Source organism: Eleutherodactylus coqui, chromosome 1, assembly GCF_035609145.1.
Source record: "Eleutherodactylus coqui strain aEleCoq1 chromosome 1, aEleCoq1.hap1, whole genome shotgun sequence".
Taxonomy (NCBI): Eukaryota; Metazoa; Chordata; class Amphibia; order Anura; family Eleutherodactylidae; genus Eleutherodactylus; species Eleutherodactylus coqui.
Genome location: NC_089837.1, coordinates 148932321 through 148957218, shown reverse-complemented (window position 1 = coordinate 148957218; position 24898 = coordinate 148932321). Strand labels below are relative to the sequence as shown.

The following is a 24898-nucleotide window of genomic DNA, read 5'->3' as shown; positions in this document are numbered from 1 at the left end:
CGCGCTAATGTCTCAGAGAGGAAAGTGAAAGTAACCGGAACACCGCGTGGTGCTCGTTAAGAGTAACGAGCATCCCGAACACGCTAATATTCGCCCGAGCATCAAGCTCGGACGAGTACGTTCGCTCATCTCTATTCCACGTCTGTGTACAGTACATTGGGCTATCTTCCATAGTTACAGTGTAGCAAAATAATCATGGTCCTGTGGTGCAGGGTCTGCATGTAAGGTACAGTAATTGAACCACTGAGGGAATAAGTCATAAGAAGTTCATTCGCTAGCAGCCTGATGAATGGTTCCTGAACTCCAAAAGCTTCCAAATATAATTTTCTGGTTAACTAATAAAGGCAGTATCTCTATAACACTTTCATCTTTTTTATACAAGAGTATTTAACATTGCTCACATGGAAGAGTGTAACTTTGTCCTTAGTAGGCTGGAATCACACGAGCATCTGCGTTTTTATGTTCGCCCGCCAATGACGTAAAAACGTGTGAACGAGAGCACAAATCTAACATTTGTGCATCCGTGCAGATGGCTCTGGCCCGGTGCGTATACGCCAAGGCCACAATGCCGTTGGGCGCTGCTAAGCTGTCCCCCCCTTCCCTCCCCCTCGCCATCTCTCGGCAAGGGGAGGAGACTGGACAATACGGGAGCTAGTGTGCTAAGCTCCCTCCCCCTCTCCACCCCTTGCCACAGACCCCCCCCCCCCCCTCCCATTGCAAACAGCCGGAAAGTGGGTGGGAGTTTAGCAGTCACGCTGGTAAACTCCCTTTCACCTCCCTTCTCCGTAAAAGTGCCCAGCCAAAATCTAGGCCGGCCAGGCGCTTTTACGCCGCGGAAATACGCCCATGTGCACTGATGAATTGTAAATGCATCAGAGTGGTAGCATATATCGGCGGCCATGAAAACCTGGCCGATATACGTCCGTGTCCATCCAGCCTGTATGTGATCATCTAACTGCTTTATTGAAATATTTTATTTGTGTTTTCCAGGCTTTTGCACCAGGCCCCGGTGGCCTGTCCCCTTTTCGCAATAGACGCAATATTAAAAATGAAGAGAATGATGGAAACGGTATGTTAAAATTATTCAACCCTCCTAAAAGAACTGAGCAACTGAGCAGCAAGCGACACGAGCATAACAAAGGAAACAAACATGCAAAAAAAGAGAAAAACAACAGGAAAAAGAAAAATAAGCATGAACATCAAGACTCTTCAGAAGAAGACAATGAAAATGAAGTCACTCAAGCTCCTCTGCAACTAACAAAGTCAACCATTCAAAAGCCTACTGTCCAAACAGCACCTGAAGGGTCCAGAAATCAAAAAAATTCCCCGAATACGGATGAAACATGTGTATTAGATTTTCCAGAACTTCCCACTGATATTGTACCAAGATGTCCAGGAAATGTGTGGCAACCAATAAGTGATGATGATCTGCCTGCTGCTGTTGACTCAACACTTCCATCAGACCAAAATATAGAAAAGAACGAGCCCTTTACCCCAAAACAAATTACAACTGTTTTTTTCGATGATGACCTGTTGGGGCTAAATTAAGAAATTTGCAACATTTTAACCTGTCTGCAAGCAGAAATAATATCTGTATTGCTTTATATTATGCAAGTATGCTCACAAAATAAAATCTCACATATTAGAAAGAGACTTGCCGTTTATTGAGTGGCATAACACTTATCCCACATTGTATTACATTGTATTACTAGAATTATATGCAAAGCCTTGTATGCAACTAAAAAGCACCAGATCGCTGGTGATTTTCTTCCATGATTTTTCCTCAAAGCGTCAAAAGGTAAGCCACGACCTATCTTTTGTGAAATTCGCAGTGAGCTCCCATTCCTGCCATCACATTGAATGGCTATAATTGGCTTATCGAGCGCTGCAGTGATTGCCTAAGCCCGTGATGGCGAACCTATGACACGCGTGTCAGCACTGACACATGTAGCCATTTTCACTGACACGCGGCCGCATACAGAGAAGAATGAGGCCGCATGCCGAGAAGAATGTTTCATACTCTGCTCCTGCACGGCCAGGTGCAGTAGCCAAGGATAAAACTGTATTCAGGAGTTTGACATTCAGCAACGCCTCCAGCTTGTGATTGGCTGGGGGCATGTGTGGACTGAGGAGAGCCAGCGTCTGCTGCGGAGCCATCAGCGGCAGCAAAGGGAGTGTCGTCAGTCTGAGAAGAGCCTGCGGCCTCGGCAAAAACATATGCAGTGCTGATGCCACAAGGAGAGGGAGCGGCGCTGGCACCAGCAGACGGCGGCAGGACCGGACAGGGAGCGCAGACCGTAGGACCTCGGCCGCTGGAGGGAGCGCCAGTGGCACTAGGACAGCCGGCAGCACCTGCGGCAGGACAGGGAGGGAGCTGGAGGGAGCGGCAGCACGAGAGCTGCTGCTGCAGAGATATTAGCAGCAGCGTCTGCATCTAATGTTGCATTTCATTTTGCGAGGTCTGGAGGGCTAGGGTGAGGGATTATTTTCCTATTAAGCTTACATAAAATGTACAATAATACCAGATAAAACATTGCTGTAGTGTAGACACTCTGTGCCGGAGGTCTGTAGGCCAAAACAACAGAACTCCGGCACAGAGCGTCTAGTTCTGGGACTTCCGGTTAGGCTGCTGGGGAATCTTCGACCTCACTTCTGGCTGGTGGAGCAGGGAGCAGCGGAATGGCACTGGGGACGCATCCCTAGGGGCCTTGTGATCGCCATTACCAGCAACCACCAGCATCATTACTGAGATAAGTGAGGGGGGGCTGGGAGAGGTGAGGGTCTGTGCTTTGGGTACTGTTTCCTGCTATTAGAAATAGCGGCAGTCATCTTACTTTACATAAGGAACGCCATCTTATCGCAAATTTATGTTTTTTTTCTCAAAGTGATAACAACACCCGAGTTATGCTCGTTTTGTTTATGAATTTTGACACACCAAGCTCAAAAGGCTGCCCATCATTAGATGTTGACATCATGGAAAGGAGTTTGGTGCTCACTGAGCAGACACTCGCTGGGGTAGAGGCGGGGGCAGATGGTAATAAGGAAGAGCAGGGGGAGCAGGCAGTAAGCTGGGTGACAAATAGAAGGAGGGGTAGAGGGAAGAAAAACAGGAAGATTAGTCCTGAACTGGCACAACCCAACAAGTCTGCAACGTTGGCAGATGAGGGGGATGCCATTACAGAGCCAGCACCGCTGCAGCACGAAATGCCCTCTGAACACCAGGGAGATGACTGCTCCAGTGAGATGGGGACGGGGAGCGCAGGGCAGGCTAGACAGGTCCTAGTGGTGGGGGACTCAATTATAAGGGGGACAGATAGGGCAATCTGCCATAAAGACCGGGATCGTCGAACGGTGTGTTGTCTTCCTGGCGCTTGACACATCGGGGATCGGATTGACAGATTACTGGGAGGGGCTTGTGAGGATCCAGCGGTCATGGTGCACGTTGGCACCAATGAACAAATTAGAGGTCAATGGAGGGCCCTCAAAAATGATTTCAGGGACTTGGGGTCCAAGCGTAGGGCGAGGACCTCCAGGGTAGTTTTCTCGGAAATACTACCTGCACCTAAGGCCCCACTAGAAAGGCAGCAGGATCTTAGGGAGGTAAACAAGTGGCTCCGGAGTTGGTGTAAGAAGGAGGGATTTGGATTCCTGGAGAACTGGGCTGACTTTGCTGTCGGCTATAGGCTCTACCATAGGGATGGGCTGCATCTTCATGGGGAGGGTGCAGCTGTGCTGGGGGAGAAGATGGCTAGAAGGTTGGAGGAGTGTTTAAACTAGAGATGGGGGAGGGCAAAAAGAGAAATAGGGGAGTAGTCAACCTGGGTCTAAGCAATGGGAATGGGGGGTCGAGCAGGGGATGGGGTTAGTACAGTTAGAACTGACAGATCAGCCAATAGTACCATTAGTAACAAAATGAATTTAAAGAACAAAAAAAACTGTATAAAATGTATGACCACGAATGCAAGAAGTCTGATCGGTAAAGTGGGTGAGCTTGAAGAGAGAATGACCGACGAAAACTATGATATAGTCGGAATAACAGAAACAGGGCTTGATGAAAAGTGCGATTGGGCGGTGAATTTACAAGGTTACAACCTCTTCAGAAGAGACCGTGGAAACCCCAAAGGGGGAGGGGTATGTCTGTACGTTCAATCGTACTTATTGCCAAGGCTACAGGAGGATATAGGTGCAGGAGATGAACACGTGGAATCTCTGTGGGTAGAAATACAGGGAGAAAAAAATAACAAAATCCTACTAAGGGTGTTCTATAGGCCAACAAAAGCAACAGAAGAAACTGAAACCTTACTATTAAGGCAGATAGAAGAGTTGTCAAACTGCAATAAAGTAATTATCATGGGGGACTTTAATTATCCAGATATAATATGGGAAAACGAAACCTAAAAATCTCATAGGGGTGATAAGTTCTTTGTTATTGGCTCCTCCATTTGGTAGTCAGCTACCTGCATGGTGAGAGCAGAAACAAGAACAAGAAATCTGGCAGCAGCTCCAGCCTTAAAGGTAGGCTGAAGGCTGAAGGCCTACCTTTAAGTCTAGAGCTGCTGCCGGATTTCTTGTTTGTTGTTTTGGTTCTCTTACCACCCGCCTTAGCCGAGATACCAGCGATTAGCACTGGATCTCGAGCACATTAGTAGTACTAGAGGGCATTATTCAGTACCTATATATAGGATTGGGTTACCAACAACAAAGTCTTTGGGGTTAGGGTGTAGAAACCTATCCAGGTGGTGCAAATATACTTCTACACCAAATTGGATCTAACAGGGTTATGTACCCATTAAAAAAAACCTTCTAATTGATTCTGGCAGTCTAGTTTTGTTAGGCATCAGGCTTGCGGATGCATTTATTAGTTAACATCCGCAATCCAGAAAGCCACTGCTGATTCTGACAGATGGTCATTTTTTCATTCAGCATATAATAAATATTTATTTTGGAAGCGTGTAATCATATTTAATTCTCTATCACGCTGAGATATATAACTAACCAAAAGATCTGCTTGTAGACACTCTGGGGGTACGCTCCGGGGTTATTAACACTAACAACCGAGTCTACCCTACAGTGTCGGATCCTAATTTATCCAGTTCCATTTATCCGGTCCTATTTGTATCCGTGCATGGCTCCTGAAGGCGGTAGAAACGCATCGAGCCTGAGTATTCTGTAATAGAGCCTGAGTGCTCTATAATACAAAGAACCTAGACAAGAATTATATCTTTAGAGCCTGAGTGTTCTATAATAGAGCCTGAGTGTTCTATAATACAAAGAACCTGGACAAGAAGTATATCTTCTCAACTATTGATTCCATTTTACACTTTTTGGATCCTCAATAGTAGTATGCACCACCATTTCTCTAAACCAGACAAATAAATCTGTGATTATCATATTTTGAAAAGAGTCTGGGTAGTATTCGAATTCTCTCCTCTGAGATAGAGGGGAATACTGTAACCGGTCATCTAAGCAACTTGGCCTAGTAGACTTATGGAGGTGCAGCAAAACACAATGAATCATCTGTAAAAGAATTTTTATTAATTTCTATACGTTCTCTTTATGAGGCCCTTGTTTCGTGCATATTATTTGATTTTATCTAAACTTTATTAAAGGTTAAGTTTTAGTCCTCCTTCCCACGAACGGATTTCCGCCGCGTAATTCGCGGCAGAAATCCGTTACGTTGCCCGCAGCTATTAGGTTCTATTGAACCTAATAGCTCAGTGCTCACGGTGCGGAATTCCACCGCGGAATTCCGCACAGTGATTTCACCCATCCTCACCCGCGGCATGCTCTATTTGCCGTGGGTGTACGCGCGGACGGCTTCCATTGCAGTCAATGGAAGCCGCCCGTTCACGCTATCTTCCGCTGTAGCACAGCGGAAGATAGCGTGAAGACGCTTCCCCGCCCACCACCGCCACGGCGTCATATGACGCGGGCGGCGTCATGTGACACGGCCGGCCGCGTCATGTGACGTGATGGGCGTGTCACATGATGCGGTGGAGGTGGGCAGGGAAGCATCATGCGGGAGCTCCTGGGGGTCTCCTGGGGGTCTCCGTGACAGGCTCCGCCGCGGAATTTCGCAGCGGAGCCCGTCACGCTCGTGTGCAGCCGGCCTTAGTCTATAAAAGGATTTCAGTCTGTGAAAATACTAAAGCAAGAAGGCAGCAAAGAAGCGCTAAAATCGTACAGGAAAAAAAAACTAAATATGCAAAGATAAGATCAAAATTGCTAAGGAGGAAGCTGAAAGACTGATCGCCAAAGAGAGCAGAAACAACCCAAAACTATTTTTCAACTATATTAACAGCAAAAGGATTTGCACTGAGAGCACTGGCGCTTTAACAAATAATGCAGGAGAAATCATTGAAGATGATGGAGGGAAGGCAAGCCTATTAAATAGTTTCTTTTCAAGCATATTCACAAACGAAAAGGAAATGTCACATGAGATGCAGGGGAATAAAATGAACCCCTCGCAAAATATCTCATACCTAACGCAGGAGGGGGTGCGGAACTGGTTAAAGAAGATTAAAATTAATAAATCGCCAAGCCCAGATGGAATTCACCCAAGGGTACAAAGGGAACTAAGGGATGTGAGAGCCATTGCATAGCGCCGATCACAATGCCGGGGGGGACTGCCCGCTGCCCAGGATGACAGCTCCATGCTGTCGGCTACCTGCGGGCACCTACAGCATGGAGCTGTCATGTCCTCAGCCAAGTGGGCATTAATCCTAAGAGGATGTATGTTTCTACGTCCTCTAGGATTAAAGCCCACTTAGTGAGGACGTAGAAACACTATGGGGCCGTCACTAAGGGATTAAATAGTTTCTTTTCAAACATATTCACAAATGAAAAATAAATGTCACATGAGATGCAGGGGAATAAAATGAACTCCTCACAAAATATCTCATACCTAACGCAGGAAGAAGTGCGGAACCGGTTAAAGAAGCTTAAAATCGATAAATCGCCAGGCCCAGATGGAATTCACCCAAGGGTACGAAGGGAACTAAGGGATTTGATAGCTAGGCCCCTATATCTAATATTTGTGGATACTATCAAGACCGAGGTTGTACCATTGGATTGGCGCATTTCCAACGTGGTTCCAATTTACAAAAAGGGGTCCAAAAGTCTGGTAACTACAGGCCGGTAAGTCTCACTTCAGTAATGGAAAAAATATTCGAGGGGTTTCTGAGAGATGCCATCGAAGAATACCTCAAGGAGAACAACGGAATAACTCCTCACAAGCATGGGTTCATGAAGGGTCGATCATGTCAGACCAATCTGATCAGCTTCTACAATGAAGTAAGCTTTGGTCTGGACCTGGGAGAGTCTATTGATCTCGTATATCTGGACTTCTCTAAAGCATTTGTCACTGTGCCGCATAATAGGCTGATATGTAAAATGAGACAGCTCGGATTGGGTAAAAACGTGTGTATCTGGGTAAAGAATTGGCTCAGAGATAGAAAGCAGATGTAGTAATAAGTGGTTCATACTCTGATTGGGCCACCGTCGCTAGCGGGGTGCCACAGGGTTCAGTATTAGGCCCCATTCTGTTCAATATATTTATCAGCGACCTGATAGAGGGGCTGCATAGTAAAATATCAATATTTGCAGATGACACAATATAATCAATCCAACGGAGGACAATGTACGGCTACAAACGGACCTAGATAAGCTGGGGGCTTGGGCAGAAAAATGGCAAATGAAGTTTAATGTTGATAAATGTAAGGTTATGCACATGGGCAGGAGAAACAGATGTCACCAATTTACACTAAATGGGCCACTGCTAGGGAAAGTGATAATGAAAAAGACCTGGGGGTACTAGTGGATTGTAGAATAAAGTGGAGTAACCAATGCGAGTCAGCTGCTGCAAAAGCTAATACAGTCTTGGGGTGCATTAAAAGAGGTATAGGGGTGAGGGACGAGAACATTATCCTCCCACTATATAAAGCACTTGTCAGACCTCACATGGAATACTGCGCACAGTTCTGGTCACCAGAGCTCAGGAAAGATGTTACAGTGCTTGAGGGGGTACAAAGAAGGGCAACTAAACTAATACATGGAATGACGGGACTGGAATATCCGGAGAGGCTATCAAAATTGGGATTATTTACTCTAGAAAAAATACGGCTAAGGGGTGATCAAATAACTATGTATAAATACATGAGGGGACAATACAGGGATCTCTCCCCTGATCTGTTTATACTCAGGAATTGCGACGGTAGCAAGAGGGCATCCGCTAGGTCTAGAATAAAGCAGGTTTCATCGCCAACACAGAAAAGGGTTCTTTACTGTAAGAGCAGTGAGACTGTGGAACTCTCTGCCTGAGGATGTGGTGATGGCAAAATCCATAGTAGAGTTTAAAAGGGGACTTGATGTCTTTCTGGAGCGGAAGGATATTACAGGATATAAATCTTAGATTAATTGTTAATCCGGGTATACAAGCAGGTAGGAACTATTAGAGGTTGATCCAGGGATTAGTCTGATTGCCATTAGGGAGTCGGGAAGGAATTTTCCCCCAAAAGGGCTAATTGGCTTCTGCTCTTGGGGTTTTTTGCCTTCCTCTGTATCAACAACATAGGAGTATAAACAGGCTGGACTAGATGGACATTGCCTTCATTCGGCCTTACATACTTTGTTACTATGTTACTATCACTGGTCTAAGCCATGGTGCTCGAGAACCAGTCAGAGCCAGCGCTTCCTGGAGGCGGGTTCTTTGAACAACTGACTAGAAAGTGCTGGGGGAAAACTACAAGCAAGTGTAGCGGGGACCTGTGAGGAGAAGTGTGGCTGAGCACACAGCGCCTATTAGGTGATGTATTGTTTCTTTATTTTTTTTTATGCAGCCAGTGCTTATTTTCGCGCAACTTTGTAGCGCCATACGCGACCTTGTAGCAACACGAAATTGCGATTTCACAGAGAGAAAATGCAGCGATATTGCACAGAACACAAATGCGATATCGCTGCGATTTTCTCACAATTATATCGCTGTCGCCCATGTGCAAGAGGCCTAATAAACCTTAACTCTTTTAGTTATTTATCGGCGTAGCGGTCTGAGCGTTTGTTTTTTGTGGGCCGAGTTGTCTTTTTCAATAGTACTTTCTAATGTACTATATAATGAACTGAAAAACTTTTTAAAAATTCTAAGTGGAGTGAAATGCAAAAAAATGAAATTCCGCCATCTTTGAATGCATATTGTTTCTACAGTGTACACACTTCAGCAAAAGCGACATGATAACTTTATTCTATGGGTCAGTATGATTACTACGATACCAAACTTGTATAGTTTTTTTTGCTGTACTACTTTTATTTTTTCCCAAAGATATTAATTTTCTTTTAACTATTTCCTGCTGCCATCTTCTGACCGCAATAACTTTTTTATTTTTTCATCAACATAGTTGTGTGAGGACTGATTTTTTTCGTACCATTTTGGAGTGCATACGATTTTTTGATCGCCTTTTAATTATATATTTTCTTGAAGACAATAAAGCACAATTGTAGTGTTGTATTTTTTTTCTAACGCCGTTCACTGTGCGGGATAAATAATATGTTAATTTGATAGATCGAACTTTTACGAATGCAGCAATACCCAATATGTGTTGGGGTTTGTTTTATTTAAACTCTTTTTATTACAATTTTTTTATAATCAAAAACAAAACAAAACATATCTTCAACATCTTCGAATAATTGAATTGCAATGGTTAACACTTATATATATAGCACATTAGCTTTAATTGTCAACATAAAACAAAATAAAATAAATAATCAAACAATGGACAACTAATGTAGGATATTGAGAGTATAGCTTTGTGTCTCTTTGGTTTTTCTTTTCATTAATTTGCTATATGCTATGGCGTATGAATATACAAAAATTTCTATTTGTTGCCTGAAGATATCGTCTTCTCATCTCCTGTGGAATTTAATAATATTGCTTTATGGTATTTTTAATCTTCCTAATCTAGCCGGCTCCTGCTTGAGTGTGATACCAGGATGTGTTACTAAATGGGCGTATGCATTCTATGATCTAATTTGGGCACATGAATCTTTCTATGAAAACCCGCCATTTCCCAAAAAATTTCAATGCTTAGGATTCTGCACGTTTTTCTGTTTTTGAGTTTTATTATTTAGATTCTTTTATTATAAATATGGCAAAAAGGTTTTCTTTTACTTTTATTACCTTTTGTGTTTTTTTTTAATAATTAATAAAACTTTTTTAAACTTGTTTTTACATTTTTTTTTAGTAGAAGACAAGAACTTGCGATGGTTTGATCACTCCTGCAGTATGATGTAATAACATAGCTTTGCATTATAAAGCCATCTGACAGGCAATCTATCAGGGGCACGGCTTGATAGGCAATCTGCAATGGCAGCCCTGAAGCAATCTTATTAAGGGCAGCAGTGCGGGACGCCCCAAAAATCCATTGGGGCATTTAAATGCCACTGTCAGAATTGACTATGGCATTTAAAGGGTTAGCAGCTCCGATTAGTGGTGCTTCTCATTAGAGCTGTTGCGTGCAGGTGTCAGTTGTAAGAAACAGCCGACACCCGGCTTGTATGGACTCGGATCAGCCCCTGATTCCCCTCCATACAAACCCTGAACTTCCAGGATGTAAATATACATCCTGTAGTGTTAAGGGATTACCCAGCTGTGCTAAGGAACATAGAGTTAACTGGAGGACAAGGGTGTGTTTGGCAGCAATTACCTTGCCTGTGTACCACCTGTTTGTCGCAACGATTCTTGACACATCCTCTTATAACCCGTTTCATCAACAAGTTGTTTACGTCCACAAGATCCCCTTTTGCTGCATGTTTTTTCTCTATTCTTGGTATACTCTCAACACCATTATGCTAGAAAACCGACAACGTTGTCAGTCTTTGAAATATTGGCTTGGGCTGATTAGTAACGATGACCACGCCTTGCTCTGATTGCTCGATTTCTTGAGTACAGAATTTGGGGATACTGTGTCACACAGAAGTTACATAGAATGGACAGGGCAGTAACAGGCACCAGTGTCGGACTCGGGTACTTAGGGCCCACCAATGGAATTGATTCTAAGGGCCCACTTCCATCTATAGAGTAGCAATGCATGTTTAGTTTTAATGTTGAATTACCATTGAATCAAAACATTTTTAGAGACTAAAATATTGATGACCGATCTTCAGAATAGACCATCAATATCACATTGGTGGGGGGTCTGCTGCATGGAGCCCCGCCAATCACCTATCTGAAGTGGCCGCAGCGCTCAGCTGACCACCACTCTTACTTCACAGCATATCATGCACAGTGCCACGTATTTCACAGTGACTCTGCCAAGCATTGTGGCGCAGAGTGCTAAGCTCTCGCTCACGACCTGAAGGTTGCAAGTTCAATCCCTGTGAGGTTCAGGTAGCTGGCTCAAGGACAACTAAGCCTTCCATCCTTCTGAGGTCAGTAAAATGAGTACCCAGCTAGGTGGGGTAATGAATAAATTACCTGAAAATGTTGTGGAATAAGTTGGCGCTATACAAGATTTTTATTTTTATTTTAGTCCAATTCACTGTCTTGAGAAAACAAGGCCTCTTCAATCAACTGATTATCCTGAGCATCAGACCTCCATCAATCTGAAATTGATGATCTAATCTGAAAAAAGAAAATAGATAATCAATATCTTAGTTCTAGAAATCTTTAAATGAAGCAGTCCACAATATCCTGAAATGCAGCTTACCTTCTAAGGTGCTCAAATAGTTAATAAATCAATATAGCCCACAGGAAAGCTAAATGAGAGCAGAAGGTGATAGGTAGAATGTATATATACAAATATGGTAACAGAACGAAACTTGCTGCGTAGATACAGTAATAAAACCAAGCTTACTGCTTATATACAGTATCAGAAACAAGCTTCCTATATACTGTAAAAAAAACAAGTTTACTGCATTGATACGGTAATAGAACCAAGCTCACTTAGATATGCTAAAATATATTCAGAAGAAAAATACATCCAGTACTGTATATAGGAAAAAACAATTATCCATCAAAAACAGCAGCTAGTTGACATACGTCCGAATAAGTTTTCACACACTTGGGTACAGCCACACGAAGCACATCTGCTGAGGATTTTCTGTGAATCTGCAGAAAATCCACAGTGGGGAAAAAATGCACTAAATTAATTTTTTGTTGTTGCAGATTTTGGTGTGAAAATGCTTTGCACTTGCCACAAATTTCGGCCCACAAATTCTGCACTAGAAATCTGCTGCAAAAATCTGCAGATTTTGTGCAGATTTTTCTGCAGCACATGAATGAGATTTATTTAAAGTGTAGCTCTCATTTAATTATTTTTTAGTGTATTGAATAGGCGATTCTAAGCAATATGTTTTAGCAGCCTATTCTGTACATTTTTCCTTCAAAATCTCTCTTCTGCTATAACAGTGCATCAGGTCCAGCGGGGAACGAGTGCTGTGAGGAGGAGAATCTGTCTGCTACATAGAACGGCTTCTCCTTACACAGTGACCACCGAAGGAAGAGCAGTGGAGGCAGAATAGGAAAAAACAGCGCTGGGAGCAAATATGGGGCGAAGAAAGAAATATTATGTTTGTAAGATTCAATAAAATGTATAAACTTTACTTGAAATAAACTGGTAGATAACAATTTTACAGGGCAAATTAGGTACAATCCTCACAGTGCAGGCAACTCAAGAGATTAGAGATCAGTGAGGAAAACACAGGGTGAAAGCGGTCAGGGAGGAGGAAGGGGGTCGGGTAACTCCACAGACACTCTGACAGTGATTAATTGACTTTCAGTATTTGCACCCCGTTCTGGAGATGCGTGGATGTGACAATTATCAAGCGTATTTTGACGCAGTGATCCTGGACACGGACAGCCACGTAGGAAAATGTGAAAACTTAAATTAGTACTTCTGCACTGGCCTCTCTTACAGAATTACTTACGGACACTCTCTCTTATGCTTAGGGCTCACTCCACTCACATTCAGATTTCAACTGCTACGGTATATCTCTCCTCTTCTTTCATCTTCACCACAAGGAAGCTGAAGGTGCTTCGATGTGGCTCTGTGTTTGGTGGCACTCAGGTAGCAGACAAGATGGAAGACCCTTTCCAGCACTCAATCACTCCTATTTATACCTTCTCTCATACGACATGACATGACATGACAGACTGATACATTTACAGGCAGACCATGATTTTATTAGTTAACCTCTCAAGCGCCACAGCTGTGCAACACACACACTGGAAATGACAGGACAGATTTTGCACAGTGCACCTACATAAGACAAACATCTATGATATTTATGGAGGAAACCAGGATGACCACTGGGCCACTACATTTCCCCCCTACTTAAAAATAAGCCGCCCCTGGTGCCTCCAAAACAGAGTGTATACATCCAGAGTCGGGCCATCTTAAGTGTATTACTTCCATCCCCTTTAAGAGAACACTGCGCAGTCACAGAGTGTGCAAGGCGAAATCTATAAACATAACTCCTACCCCTAGTCACCTATATATTAGGATGTACCCACTCCCAGTGTACTGTGACTAAAAGAAGTGTCATTTCTATGTGTGGCTTTTTATTTATGACAGCATGTAAAGGACTATGACTTGCAAGTACATTTGTGAAAAATCTGGACAGAATCCAAAGACACTAGTATTGGTATGGAGCTTCCTACATAACTTTGCTCCAAAGGCTAGAGATGTAAGATCAGTGGAATGAACATCACTGTTTCTTACTGAGAAATGAAAAAACACAGTTACCAAACATAAAAATATGAAAGGGTGACTGGCAGGAAAAACAGCAAAAATTATCAGTGGAGCAGTCAGTAGCTTGTGTCAATACCGCTCTCCATGATTTAAGAAGAGGTGAATGAAAGGGCCCGCCCCCTGAGACAGGGTAGAACAGGCTGAAAACACTAAGACTAGACTTAAGGGGAACACAAGAGACCTCCAGTCATACACATATAAAGCAATCATACCATGCACACAGTTTCAAGCATACGGTGAAATTACTAAACTAGCATTACTAAATTAACATTAATTGATTATATTTAAACTAGACATTCATATGCATAAGAATAATAAATTACTTTAAAGAAGAAATTACTTTAGAGAGCATGAACAAGAGAAATATGAACTTAAATACGCCCTTACTTTTCTCCTCTGCACATTGCTTGAACATTACAAACGTTACAAACAAGTATAAATTTTCCATGTGAAAAAACGGGATTATTACTTTAAAGTCCTTGTTGCAGGGGCATAACGGGGAAAACAAAAACAATGTCTCTTACGTAAAGAGTCTTAAAATTGGAACTGGGTTTTCTGTTTCCTAAATGTCTGTGAGCCGTAGATCACACCACTCCGTGGTCTGTCGTCCGGGGACCAGCCAGTAGAGGACGGCATACTTTTCCAGGAAGCAATTCCTAGGGATGCCACGGATAATGGGCTGTCCGGGTTCTGCCACCATCTTTCCACCTTTCTGGGTGGCGTGGCTGGAGCACTCGGTTTCTCAATTACCGGTGGCCTAGTAAATGGAGGCCTCAGCTCCCTCCATAATAGTAGGTGCTCCCTTGCACTGAAGTGCACTTTTACCCCTGAGTCCTCAAAATCCCCGAGGAAGGGATGCAACACCGGGGGTATAAGCACTCGGGCTAGCCGGTTGTCCTTGTGGACCATGATCCAGGGGAGTGGCAGTTCCTCTCTCCACCGTGGCCACAGTCGCAGCACTTGCCTGGGCCACTGAATGTCTACCAATGGGATTACAGGCAGCATCATGACGTCCTCCACCGGTTTGGACAGTCTCTGGGATCTGGCCAGCTGAAGATTCCCCGGGGAAATTAATCTCTTCCTTGGTGGCTGAACTGGGACAATGTCCTCCAGGAGCTCCAGCTCTTCCCCCCCTGTAAAATTGAGGCTCAGGTGGTGAGTAGCCTGCTGGTACTCCATGAACCTCTTGATTGTTGCTGCTGGATGATGAAAACATCTTGCTTTCAGGCTGGCCAAAAGTGTCCTGAGCCCAGGAGTCTGCAGCGGAAGGTAACTTCTTCCACTTTGGGCTCCAACAAGTCCATTTAGTAGGGGTGGTCCCCCCTTCCCCCCTTGATTTGCGGCAGGCCAGGGCGTAGTCCTTTTGGCACCAAGAGCTTTGGCGGGAACTTCTTGGCGGGAGTGAGCCAGAGAGAAGCATATTGCATCGGGCGCCATCTTGGGTGCCCCAACCACAAACTAAGTGACAGTCCGTTATGGCGCAACAGTTCTGATCCTATTCCTAGTGGGACCAAAAATTGGTTTGCTGCAGTACCCCTAGAGGAGTACCCCTGACGCCTGTCATATGTGGGGAGCTGGAAGGGTTAAGTGTTGGTTTGTAACGGCGGCACTTACCAGGCTCCCTATCCATAGGGATGACACGTAGCCAAGGCCAGGGTATATCTGCAGGTCACCAAACAACACTGACACCAATGACACCCGAAAGATAGAGAATGCCAATAAACAGGAGGATGGGGGTAGTAGTTGTCACAAGTGACGCCGCCGTTCCCTTCACACTGATATGATATATGGCAGAGAATAAATACAGACACAGTTTCTCAGTACCTCGGGTCCCCAGGAATGGTTAGGGCCCGGTATAAACTTTACTTGAAATAAACTGGTAGATAACAATTTTACAGGGCAAATTAGGTACAATCTTCACAGTGCAGGCAACTCAGGCGATCAGAGGTCAGGGAAGAAAACACAGGATGAAACCGGTCCTACAGTCCACGTTATCTGTCAGGTACCACACCTGGACAGTGAGCACTCCGGAGGAGGAAGGGGGTAGAGTCACTCCACAGACACTCTGACAGTAATTAATTGACTTTCAGTATTTGCACTCCACCCTGGAGATGTGTGGGAGTGACTATTATCAAGCGTACTTCTAGGCGGTGATCCTGGACATGGACGGCCGCGTAAGAAAATGTAAAAACTTAAATTAGTACCTCTGCACTGGCCTCTCTTACAGAATTACTTACGAACGCTCTCTCCTATGCTCAGGGCTCATTCCACTCACATTCAGATTTCAACTGCTATGGGATATCTCTCCACTTCTTCCATCTTCACCACAAGGAAGCTGAAGGTGGCTCTGTGTTTGGTGGCACTCAGGTAGCAGACAAGATGGAAGACCCTTTCCTGCTCTCAAGCACTCCTATTTATACCTTCTCTCATACCACATGACATGACAGACTGATACATTTACAGGCAGATCATGATTTTATTAGAGTAGTTAACCTCTCAAACGCCGCAGCTGTGCAACACACACACTGGAAATGACAGGACTGATTTTGCACAGTGCATCTACATAAGACAAACATGTATGACATTTATGGAGGGGACCAGGGTGATGTACTGGGCCACTACAACAGCGCTGGGAACAAATATGGGGCACAGAAAGAGTTATTATTTTTGTAATAAATAAAATGTATAAGGACGGCTACACCTGAACGGGTCGGATTCCGGATGTGGGATCCTGCACCGGAATCCGACCTTGTACCCGACAGGTGACCCCACGTACCTGTCTTCTTTCTTCTTTTTCTGTACTGCGGGTGTACCGGTACATGCGTAGTACAGATTTGCCCATGCTGATGGTAGGCGATGACGCCGGTCCCGCAACCTTTCTGCAATGATAATGGAAGCCGTCCGAGAGGAATTTGCTCACAAATAGAGCATGACGTGGGTCCCACGACCATTCCACAATGTTAATGGAAGCCATATGAACGGAATCTGCTCAAAATTAGAGCATGCTTGGATTTTTTCTCCGTGAGCAGAAAATTGCAATTGTGCAGGAAAAGCATGCTATTGACGATATTTGCTGGGGAATCTGGAGGCGGACGCTTGCTTCGGCTTCCACAATGCAAATATATCCGTGTGCAGCCGGCCTAAAGCATGCTTTATTAATAGTCTTATATGGGAACAGCTGTGTCTGCAGCTGCACTATAAGGAACAGTGCAGGCACATCTGGAACCCCCCTTTCTGCTACATTGTAAGGGCGGCTTCAGACGACCGTATATCGTCCGAGTTTTCATGTTCGGCCGATATACGGTGTCCCTCTCTGCAGGGTGAGGAGGCTGGAAGAGCCAGGAGCAGTGCACTGAGCTCCCGTCCCCTCTCTGCCCCTCGCCACTATTTGCAATGGGAGGGGTGGACGGGGGTGGGGCTAAGTTCTGTGACTAAGCTCCGCCCCTCCCCCCCCATTGCAAATAGTTTAGGGGGGTGGAGAGGGGGAAGGAGCTCAGTGCACTGCTTCTGGCTCTTCCAGCCTCCTTCCCCTGCAGAGAGGAGGCAGGGCGTGAAAACCTGGCCGATATACGGTCATCTGAATAAGCCCTTAGGTGCATACGGATTTCTCTAGCAACATCACCTAGCTGTATAGCAGAAGAGGCGTTTTGAAGAAAAAATCTACATAATAGGCTAATACAACATATTGCAAAAATGCTTAGAATCACCTAATCTGTACATAAAAACAGATAAATGACAGTTACATTTTAAAACTTTTCAACTTCCCTGCTACTATGAATGCTGTGGATCTTCTATACAGAGGTATTTCATGTAAATTCCGCAGCATTTAGAGGATGCTCCATGTGAATGTACCCAAACACTCTTACCTACCTGTATAGACACAGTGACTCAGCTTTATGCCTTCTGCAGACAGCCGGGTCGGATCTCGCCGCGGGATGCGACCCGTGCCCCTGCAGTGACAACCACGGCTCACCTGCTCCGGCATCTCCTCTGCTCTGCTATGTTCCGGCTGCCGCCAAGCCGGCACATGCACAGAGCAGAGCCAGCATGTCAGCCGTGACGTTTCTGTGCGGGTCTCTGCGAGACCTGTACAGGAATAGGACATGCCGCGATTAGTTTACCGCGCAAGTTTTCACGAGGTCAAAACGAGTCTCTCTGCATAGGATTGCATTATGTAATGCAATCCTATGGCAGCGGGCTCGGGCGGAAATTCTGCGGGAGGCCTTAGTGTAACTCTAAATAATAATTGCCATATAATGAAATCTAAATACCGCTTTACACAACAATAGTGATTGCAGCACAGTTACCTTCAGTGATCACAGGTGATTTAGTCTCTGTTTTGAGTCATCTGTATTCGGTTTTCTTCTTTATGGGTCCAGAACACTATTGAGAGTTTTTCCAGCCATGACTCACCTCTACACACTCTCCGCATTCTGCTGCTGGAACTCCTAATCATCTTTTCAGTGCTCCTAGAGAAAAAATGTGCCTGCTGTGGCTCCACTTAGTAATAGTAACCCCCTCTGTGGCCCCACTTAATACTGACCCTCTGTGTGGTGCCACTTAGTAATATTACACTCTGTGGCCCCAATTAGTAATAGGACCCTCTCTATGTCCCAAAAGTCTATGGGAGAGTATGCGCGCAGGAATTTGAGAAGAGTCACACTGCCGCATGGACGGTTACAGCACAGGAAGCAGGGAGCCGGTGAGTATAAAATAATATATCACTTGGCTCTCTGTCACCTCGCCTAACAGTACCATAACTTAGTTTATGGTGCTGAAGGTAGGTGACAGGTTCCTTTTAAATCATAAATTTGATATGTCAGTACTGATATTCCTGTGGATTGTGTTAGCCAAGTAGTTGTACTTGTTCATTTTCATTTATTCTTATAAGGATTGAGTTATTTAAGTGCTTTGGCAGCTACTGAATTTTGTTGCAAGGTTTTTTTTCGGTATCCATTTGTTACAGTGCTTTGTGCCATTTTGCTATGGAGAGAGACCAGTGGATAATGAAAAACTGGCTGCCCTGTGCCCAAGTCAGAGGACTGTTCATCTGATTCCAACAGAGTGATTAGAGTGGTGTGGTCAAGAGTGACAGTAGGAAACCCAGTGGGTTCGGGTTCCTGGAACATAAACTATGTGATGGAGAAGAATCCCTCCTTCTGCATAAATTGAAAGTTTCAAGTGTTGCACTGGAACCTGCAAGTTAAAGTTATTTTGTGTAAATTTACTATTTTGTTGCTGTTTGAAGTTTAGTTAAATGATCTTTAAAGAGGCAATACACTTTATCACGACAATTTGAACTGAGACTGTTTTGACCAGTGCATCGATTGGGACCATACTCCTGTTGTGTAGAGTACTGTGCACAGTCATAGGTAGTTCATTTTCTAGAAAGAGGAAGTGGGGTATTAGTGTACCTTGGTGCCACCAGGAAGCTAGGAGTTTGACAGGAGAAACGCCCCTCTCACACCCCTAGCTCCCGATTGGGTGACTTGTCAAAGGTCCTACCAGCACGCTGTGTGTACATTGTTGGCTGGCGTGGATGCTTAAGGATGTTTGACCTGTTAGCTGTGTCTAAATTAACATAGTAAAATAGTAAGTAAGGCCGAATAAAGACAATGTCCATCTACTCCAGCCTGTTATCCTCCTGTGTTGTTGATCCAGAGGAAGGCAAAAAACCTCAAGAGGCAGGAGTCAATTAGCCCTTTTGGGGGAAAAATTCCTTCCCGACTCCCTAATGGTAATCAGACTGATCCCTGGATTAACCCCTAATAGTTCCTACCTGCCTGTAGACCCGGATTAACAATTAACCTAAGATTTATATCCTCTAATATCCTTCCCCTCCAAAAAGACATCAAGTCCCCTTTTAAACTCTACTATGGATTCTGCCATCACCACATCCTCAGGCAGAGAGTTCCACAGTCTCACTGCTCTTACAGTAAAGAACCCTTTTCTGTGTTGGCGATGAAACCTGCTTTCTTCTAGATGTAGCGGATGCCCTCTTGTTACCGTCGCAGTCCTGGGTATAAACAGATCATGGGAGAGATCCTTGTATTGTCCTCTCATGTACTTATACATGGTTATTTGGTCACCCCTTAGACGTCTTTTTTCTAGAGAAAATAATCCCAATTTTGATAGCCTCTCTGGGTATTCCAGTCCTGCCATTCCATTTATTAATTTAGTTGCCCTTCTTTGAACCCCCTCCAGTACTGTAACATCTTTCCTGAGCACCGGTGACCAGAACTGTGCGCAGTATTCCATGTGGGGCCTGACAAGTGCCTTATATAGTGGGAGGATAATGTTCTCGTCCCTTGCCCCTATACCTCTTTTAATGCATCCCAAGACTGTATTAGCTTTTGCAGCAGCTGACTGGCATTGGTTACTCCAGTTTAGTCTACAATCCACTAGTACCCCCAGGTCTTTTTCCATATCACTTTTCCCTAGCAGTACCCCATTTGGTGTATATTGGTGACATCCGTTTCTCCTGCCGATGTGCATAACCTTACATTTATCAACATTGTACTTCATTTGCCATTTTTCTGCCCAAGCTCCCAGCTTATCCAGGTCTGTTTGTAGCCACACATTGTCCTCCCTTGCATTGATTATATTGTATAATTTTGTGTTATCTGCAAATATTGATATTTTACTGTGCCAGCCGTCACACATGCAAGGATTGACAGTTAATAATGTAAGGGTATTAGCTGAAACGTCGATAAACGTCCATGGCAGCTCACTGTGAATAGCCACAAAGCAGCAAGTCATGTAGCTGTGTCGTGTATCAGCAGCCGCTGGCCAGAACAGAGGCTACAGTGTCAGCAGGGATTCCATTCCGCAGCGCCAAGGACCGCCGAGCACCCTGCAGCACTGTGAACCGTACAGAGGAGCTGGGATGCCACTGTTGACACTGCCTGTCAGGGCCGAACGTCAGGTCAGAAAAGTGCAGGAGCGGGCTGCACTGCGCTGGGGACGATAGAGCAGGAGCGGGCTGCACTGCGCTGGGGACGATAGAGCAGGAGCGGGTAGCTGTGCGCCGGCGAGCATACAGCAGCAGTGGGGAGGACAGCGGCGTGAAGTTTGCAAGAGCAGCTGGGAGCAGAGGGCCGGGGGGGCCTACAGCACAAGTGGTGAGCACAGCGCTGGCCACTCAAACACAGGACATGACAGCCGAGGGCCCGGGACCTGACAGCAGTAGCGAGGAGCACAGCAGAGCGAACGAGAGTACAGCAACTGGGAGCAGAGGGACGTGGGAGCCTACAGCACAAGCGGAGAGCATAGCGCCGGCCAGTAAAACGAGGGACATGACAGCACAGGGGCATGACACCAGTAGCGGGGAGCACAGCGCCAGGAAGGAAAGAAAAGCAGCTGGGAGCACAGTTAAGGGCCTGGGAGCCGGGACAGCAGTGCGATAGTGGCCTGCCAGGACCTGCCGCCAACCCATATTTTTAAGCCAATGAGGTGCAGGGGGCGTCTCCGGCTACTCATCCTTGTCTCCACCAGGACTTCCTGGTGGCATCAAGATACACTAATACCGGGTAGTGGTATAGTAGTCATTAGGACCCATGGAAGAACAGGGCAGCTGCTGTAGTTCTAGGCAGGTGTGGAAAAAATGCTGTAAAGTAAGAATACTTTCAAAAATAGAAGTGTAATTTTTTGGATCAATTAACAAAATGCAAAGTGAATGAACAAAAGAGAAATGTAAATCACATCAAAATTTGGTGTGACCACCCTTTCCTTCAAAACCGCATCAATTCTTCTAGGCACACTTCCACACAGTTTTTGAAGGAACTTGGCAGAGAGGTTGTTCCAAACATCTTGGAGAACTATGCAGACTTGTTCAAATCCTTCTGTCTCTTCATTTAATCACAGACAGACTCAATGATGTTGAGGTTAGGGCTATGTGGTAACTATATTATACCTTCCAGGACCCCCCTCTTCTTCTTTATGCTGAAAATTGTTATTAATGACATTGGTTGTCGTATCATGTAGCATCATCCATGGTATACGAGTATAAGTTTGTTTTAGACAAAGGAAAGCAGAGTCCACCATAGAATGGTACAGGTAAAGTCTACTCTCAAACTCTAGGTTTGATAAATAAGGCCGCCTGCAGACGGCCGGGTCGAATCCCGTTGCGGGAATTCTCGCAGTGGGATGTGGACCTGTGCCCCTGCAGAGGACTGCGACTCACCGGCTCCCGGCATCTTCATTCTCTGCTATGCGCTGGCTGCCGGCCAGCCGGCGCATGCGCAGAGAGGAGACGTCCTGTCACCAGTGACATTTCTGTGCGGGCCTCTGTGAGACCCACACAGAAATAGAACATGCCGCAATTTGTTTTTCGCGTGAGCTTTCAAGCGGACAAATCACAGCCGTCTGCCTAGGATTGCGTTATCTAATGCAATCCTATGCAGGAAATCCCACCGCGGAATTTCTGCCTGTGTGCAGGGGGCCTTAATCAACAAGACTCCCCCCAGACTGCAAAGCAAGGATGCTAAGTATGATATTGTTTTGCTCTTCTGTATCTTGTTGATATACAATTTGTATATCCTGTTTGTATCCTTTGAAATTTTATGTCTCTTTTAATGACATCTTTTGATACCTTGTATGTTCTTATATCTCTATTTCAGGATATATTGTATGTATATTCACTTTTTATCACTTTAAGTAAACTTTATGTGTGTGAAGATTATAGAGACCTGTAAGGCTGGGCACACACATCTGTAAGCGGAAAATGCTGTGTGGGTCACACTGTCAGAATAGTGGATATAGACATCTTCTGCATCGTGATGCTTCATGCTAACCAGTACTAGCTCAGCTACCATTTCTTTGCCCAAAAAACGTCCCTGTCCTGCACCACCATATAAGCCATAATGAGTCCCTGGTTTTGAAGAACAGTGTTAGTGGCATGATTTACCTAACCATGGACACACAGTCCATAAAACATGGCCAGGGGTGTCACATATCCTTAACAGCAGACAGGGTCAATGTCCTGCAGGTGGGGCATAAAGCCAAAAGTGGTGGTCCACATTTCATAGTTCCTCTAAGAGTTGTGGGACATTCATCCTTGTCTGGCCCATCCTCAACTCCCACCTTCTTCTCTTCCTCCAACCCTTTCATACCAGCTTTCAACACCTTCCAAATCGGTGCACATATCTGTATGTGACAAAATCCAACTTCCAGACAGCAGTACACATGGTAAACGCCAAAATACTGCCCTAAAACTCATATGTCTTGGGGAGCACAGCCACATGGCCACAGAGCTCTTGATCTAAGCTCTACAGGTCTAGGCTGACACATGTTGATCCTGCACAATCTGAAGCCAGGCAAGGTCACGTGTGACAATGGGGCTGGCAGTCATTTACTTTGGCAATCTCTCATATGTATCTTGCCTGGCCCATGTCATTAACCTGGTAGTTCACCACTTCCTTAACAATTACCTAGGTTTACATCCACTGCTGGAAAACACCAAGAAATTGTGCTCACACTATCAGAATATGCATCCAGCCACCTCTTGTCCAGCGGAGGTGCAGCAACAGTTTGGGCTACCACCCAACTGTCTCATCCTTGACATGCCTACATGGTGGAAGTCCACATTGCATATGTTGTAGCAGCTGAGAGAGCGAACATAGAGTACCAGATGGTGTATGCCATTACCAGACGCTGTATGAATGTCGGTCACTTAATGCCTGTGAAGTGGCTTCAGATCAGCTGGAGGACACTCTTAGACCTGACCCGTAAGCACTTTGAGACATATGAGTCCCTTTATGCTGCAGTGCTTGCAGAAGGACCATCGCATAGCCCACATCAAAACATCAGATCATTACCAAGTGTCCATCCTCCTTAATCCCTGCTACAAAGACAAAATGACAAATCTCATTTCAGCAGTTGAGAGAGACTTCAGACAGTATCAGACAGACTGTTATGCAGAGACAGAGTGTTATGCAGCTTGAGAAGAGCATTTCTTCATAGCCGCAAGGATGTGTCCGCAATGGATCACAGCTCTGAGGCTCATGGCGGATGAGCAGGAAGCCATCACAGTAGCACCACCAGTGGTGGCAGGGGAAGTTTAACAGAGGTATGGTATAGTTTTTTCAGCCTGTCACAGCCTGCAGCAAAGGCACAGGGTAAAACTGATAGCCACAGGTAGTATGTAAGTATGTTCCTCATGGATATACTCAGACATAGCGTTGACCCCTTTGATCTCTGATTGTCTAAGCTGGACAAGTGGCCAGAGCAGGCACATTTTCCATGAAGCGTTACTGTTATTACATATTGTGCATAAAGTATTATCGATCCTACGAGCTAGTTAGCTGAAGTTAGCTTTCGATAAATTTACAGTAAAAGGTAAATTGTTCACTTGTTATTGCAGCATTTTTCTCTTGCATCATTTTGAGTACTCCTTCTGCAGCACTGTATCCTGAATCTGCTTTGCAGTGCCACCACCTGCAACACGGTTGTGCAGTGAGGAAAAGTGGGGGCCTTGACACCCCTGTTGTACTAATCAGTAGAGATCCACCAGTGGGTCATGCAAGTTGTATGAATAGATCAGGGTATATGGTACCTAATCTGCCACTGGCTTGCACAAACATGAATTTTTAGTACTTTCTTCAAAAATTTTTAAGCCCAGAATCAACTACAGTACCGAAGCTAAACTCAATTTGTGAATTAAATCCACCTGATACCTAGGATAACCTCCATGAGTTAAACAGACAAGAAAAACAGGCCTGTTGGTGCAAAGGTTGACAACTATTTACAAAGTGCAAGTTGGGTAATATTTATAATCAAAGTTAATTGACCTTTTCGGGAAAGACAGTGCGTTTGGAGGGTTTTTTTTAAGTTACCCACTATTGCCTGAATTTCACATCCCCATATTCCCGTGATTCACAGATCAGGGGAATCAGTAGCAGCCATGAGACTCCTGTCCTTCCTACTACTCTGCTCGCATTGTCTCCTAGGTTCTGCCACAGTTATTGATGACGACTGTAATGACGAAAATGTTTTCGATGCAGTAGATGAGGCTCTGAGGACCTTCAATAATGCAAAAGAAGATGGAAATCAGTTTATTTTATACAGAGTTACAGACGCCAAAATAAAGGTTAGTAACGGTAAACGAGGCTTAACTTTTGTATTGTAACTGGAATTGCTGGTAGTTTGGTCTTTCAGCATGC

At 44.8% G+C, this 24898-nt stretch overlaps 2 protein-coding genes across 2 annotated transcripts in view; both read left to right on the top strand.

Moving 5' to 3' along the window:
* LOC136626592 (T-kininogen 1-like) overlaps window positions 1-1633 on the top strand; it is a 106135-nt gene extending 104502 nt beyond the window's left edge. The window contains exon 10 of the mRNA XM_066601641.1: window positions 991-1633. Within this exon, the coding sequence (XP_066457738.1) occupies window positions 991-1548 (558 nt within the window). The 3' untranslated portion in view covers window positions 1549-1633. The remainder of the gene's footprint in view (window positions 1-990) is intronic.
* A 22984-nt stretch (window positions 1634-24617) lies between these two features.
* Window positions 24618-24898, top strand: part of LOC136626575 (T-kininogen 1-like) — a 51412-nt gene continuing 51131 nt past the window's right edge. Inside the window, exon 1 of the mRNA XM_066601627.1 lies at window positions 24618-24825. Within this exon, the coding sequence (XP_066457724.1) occupies window positions 24640-24825 (186 nt within the window). The 5' untranslated portion in view covers window positions 24618-24639. The remainder of the gene's footprint in view (window positions 24826-24898) is intronic.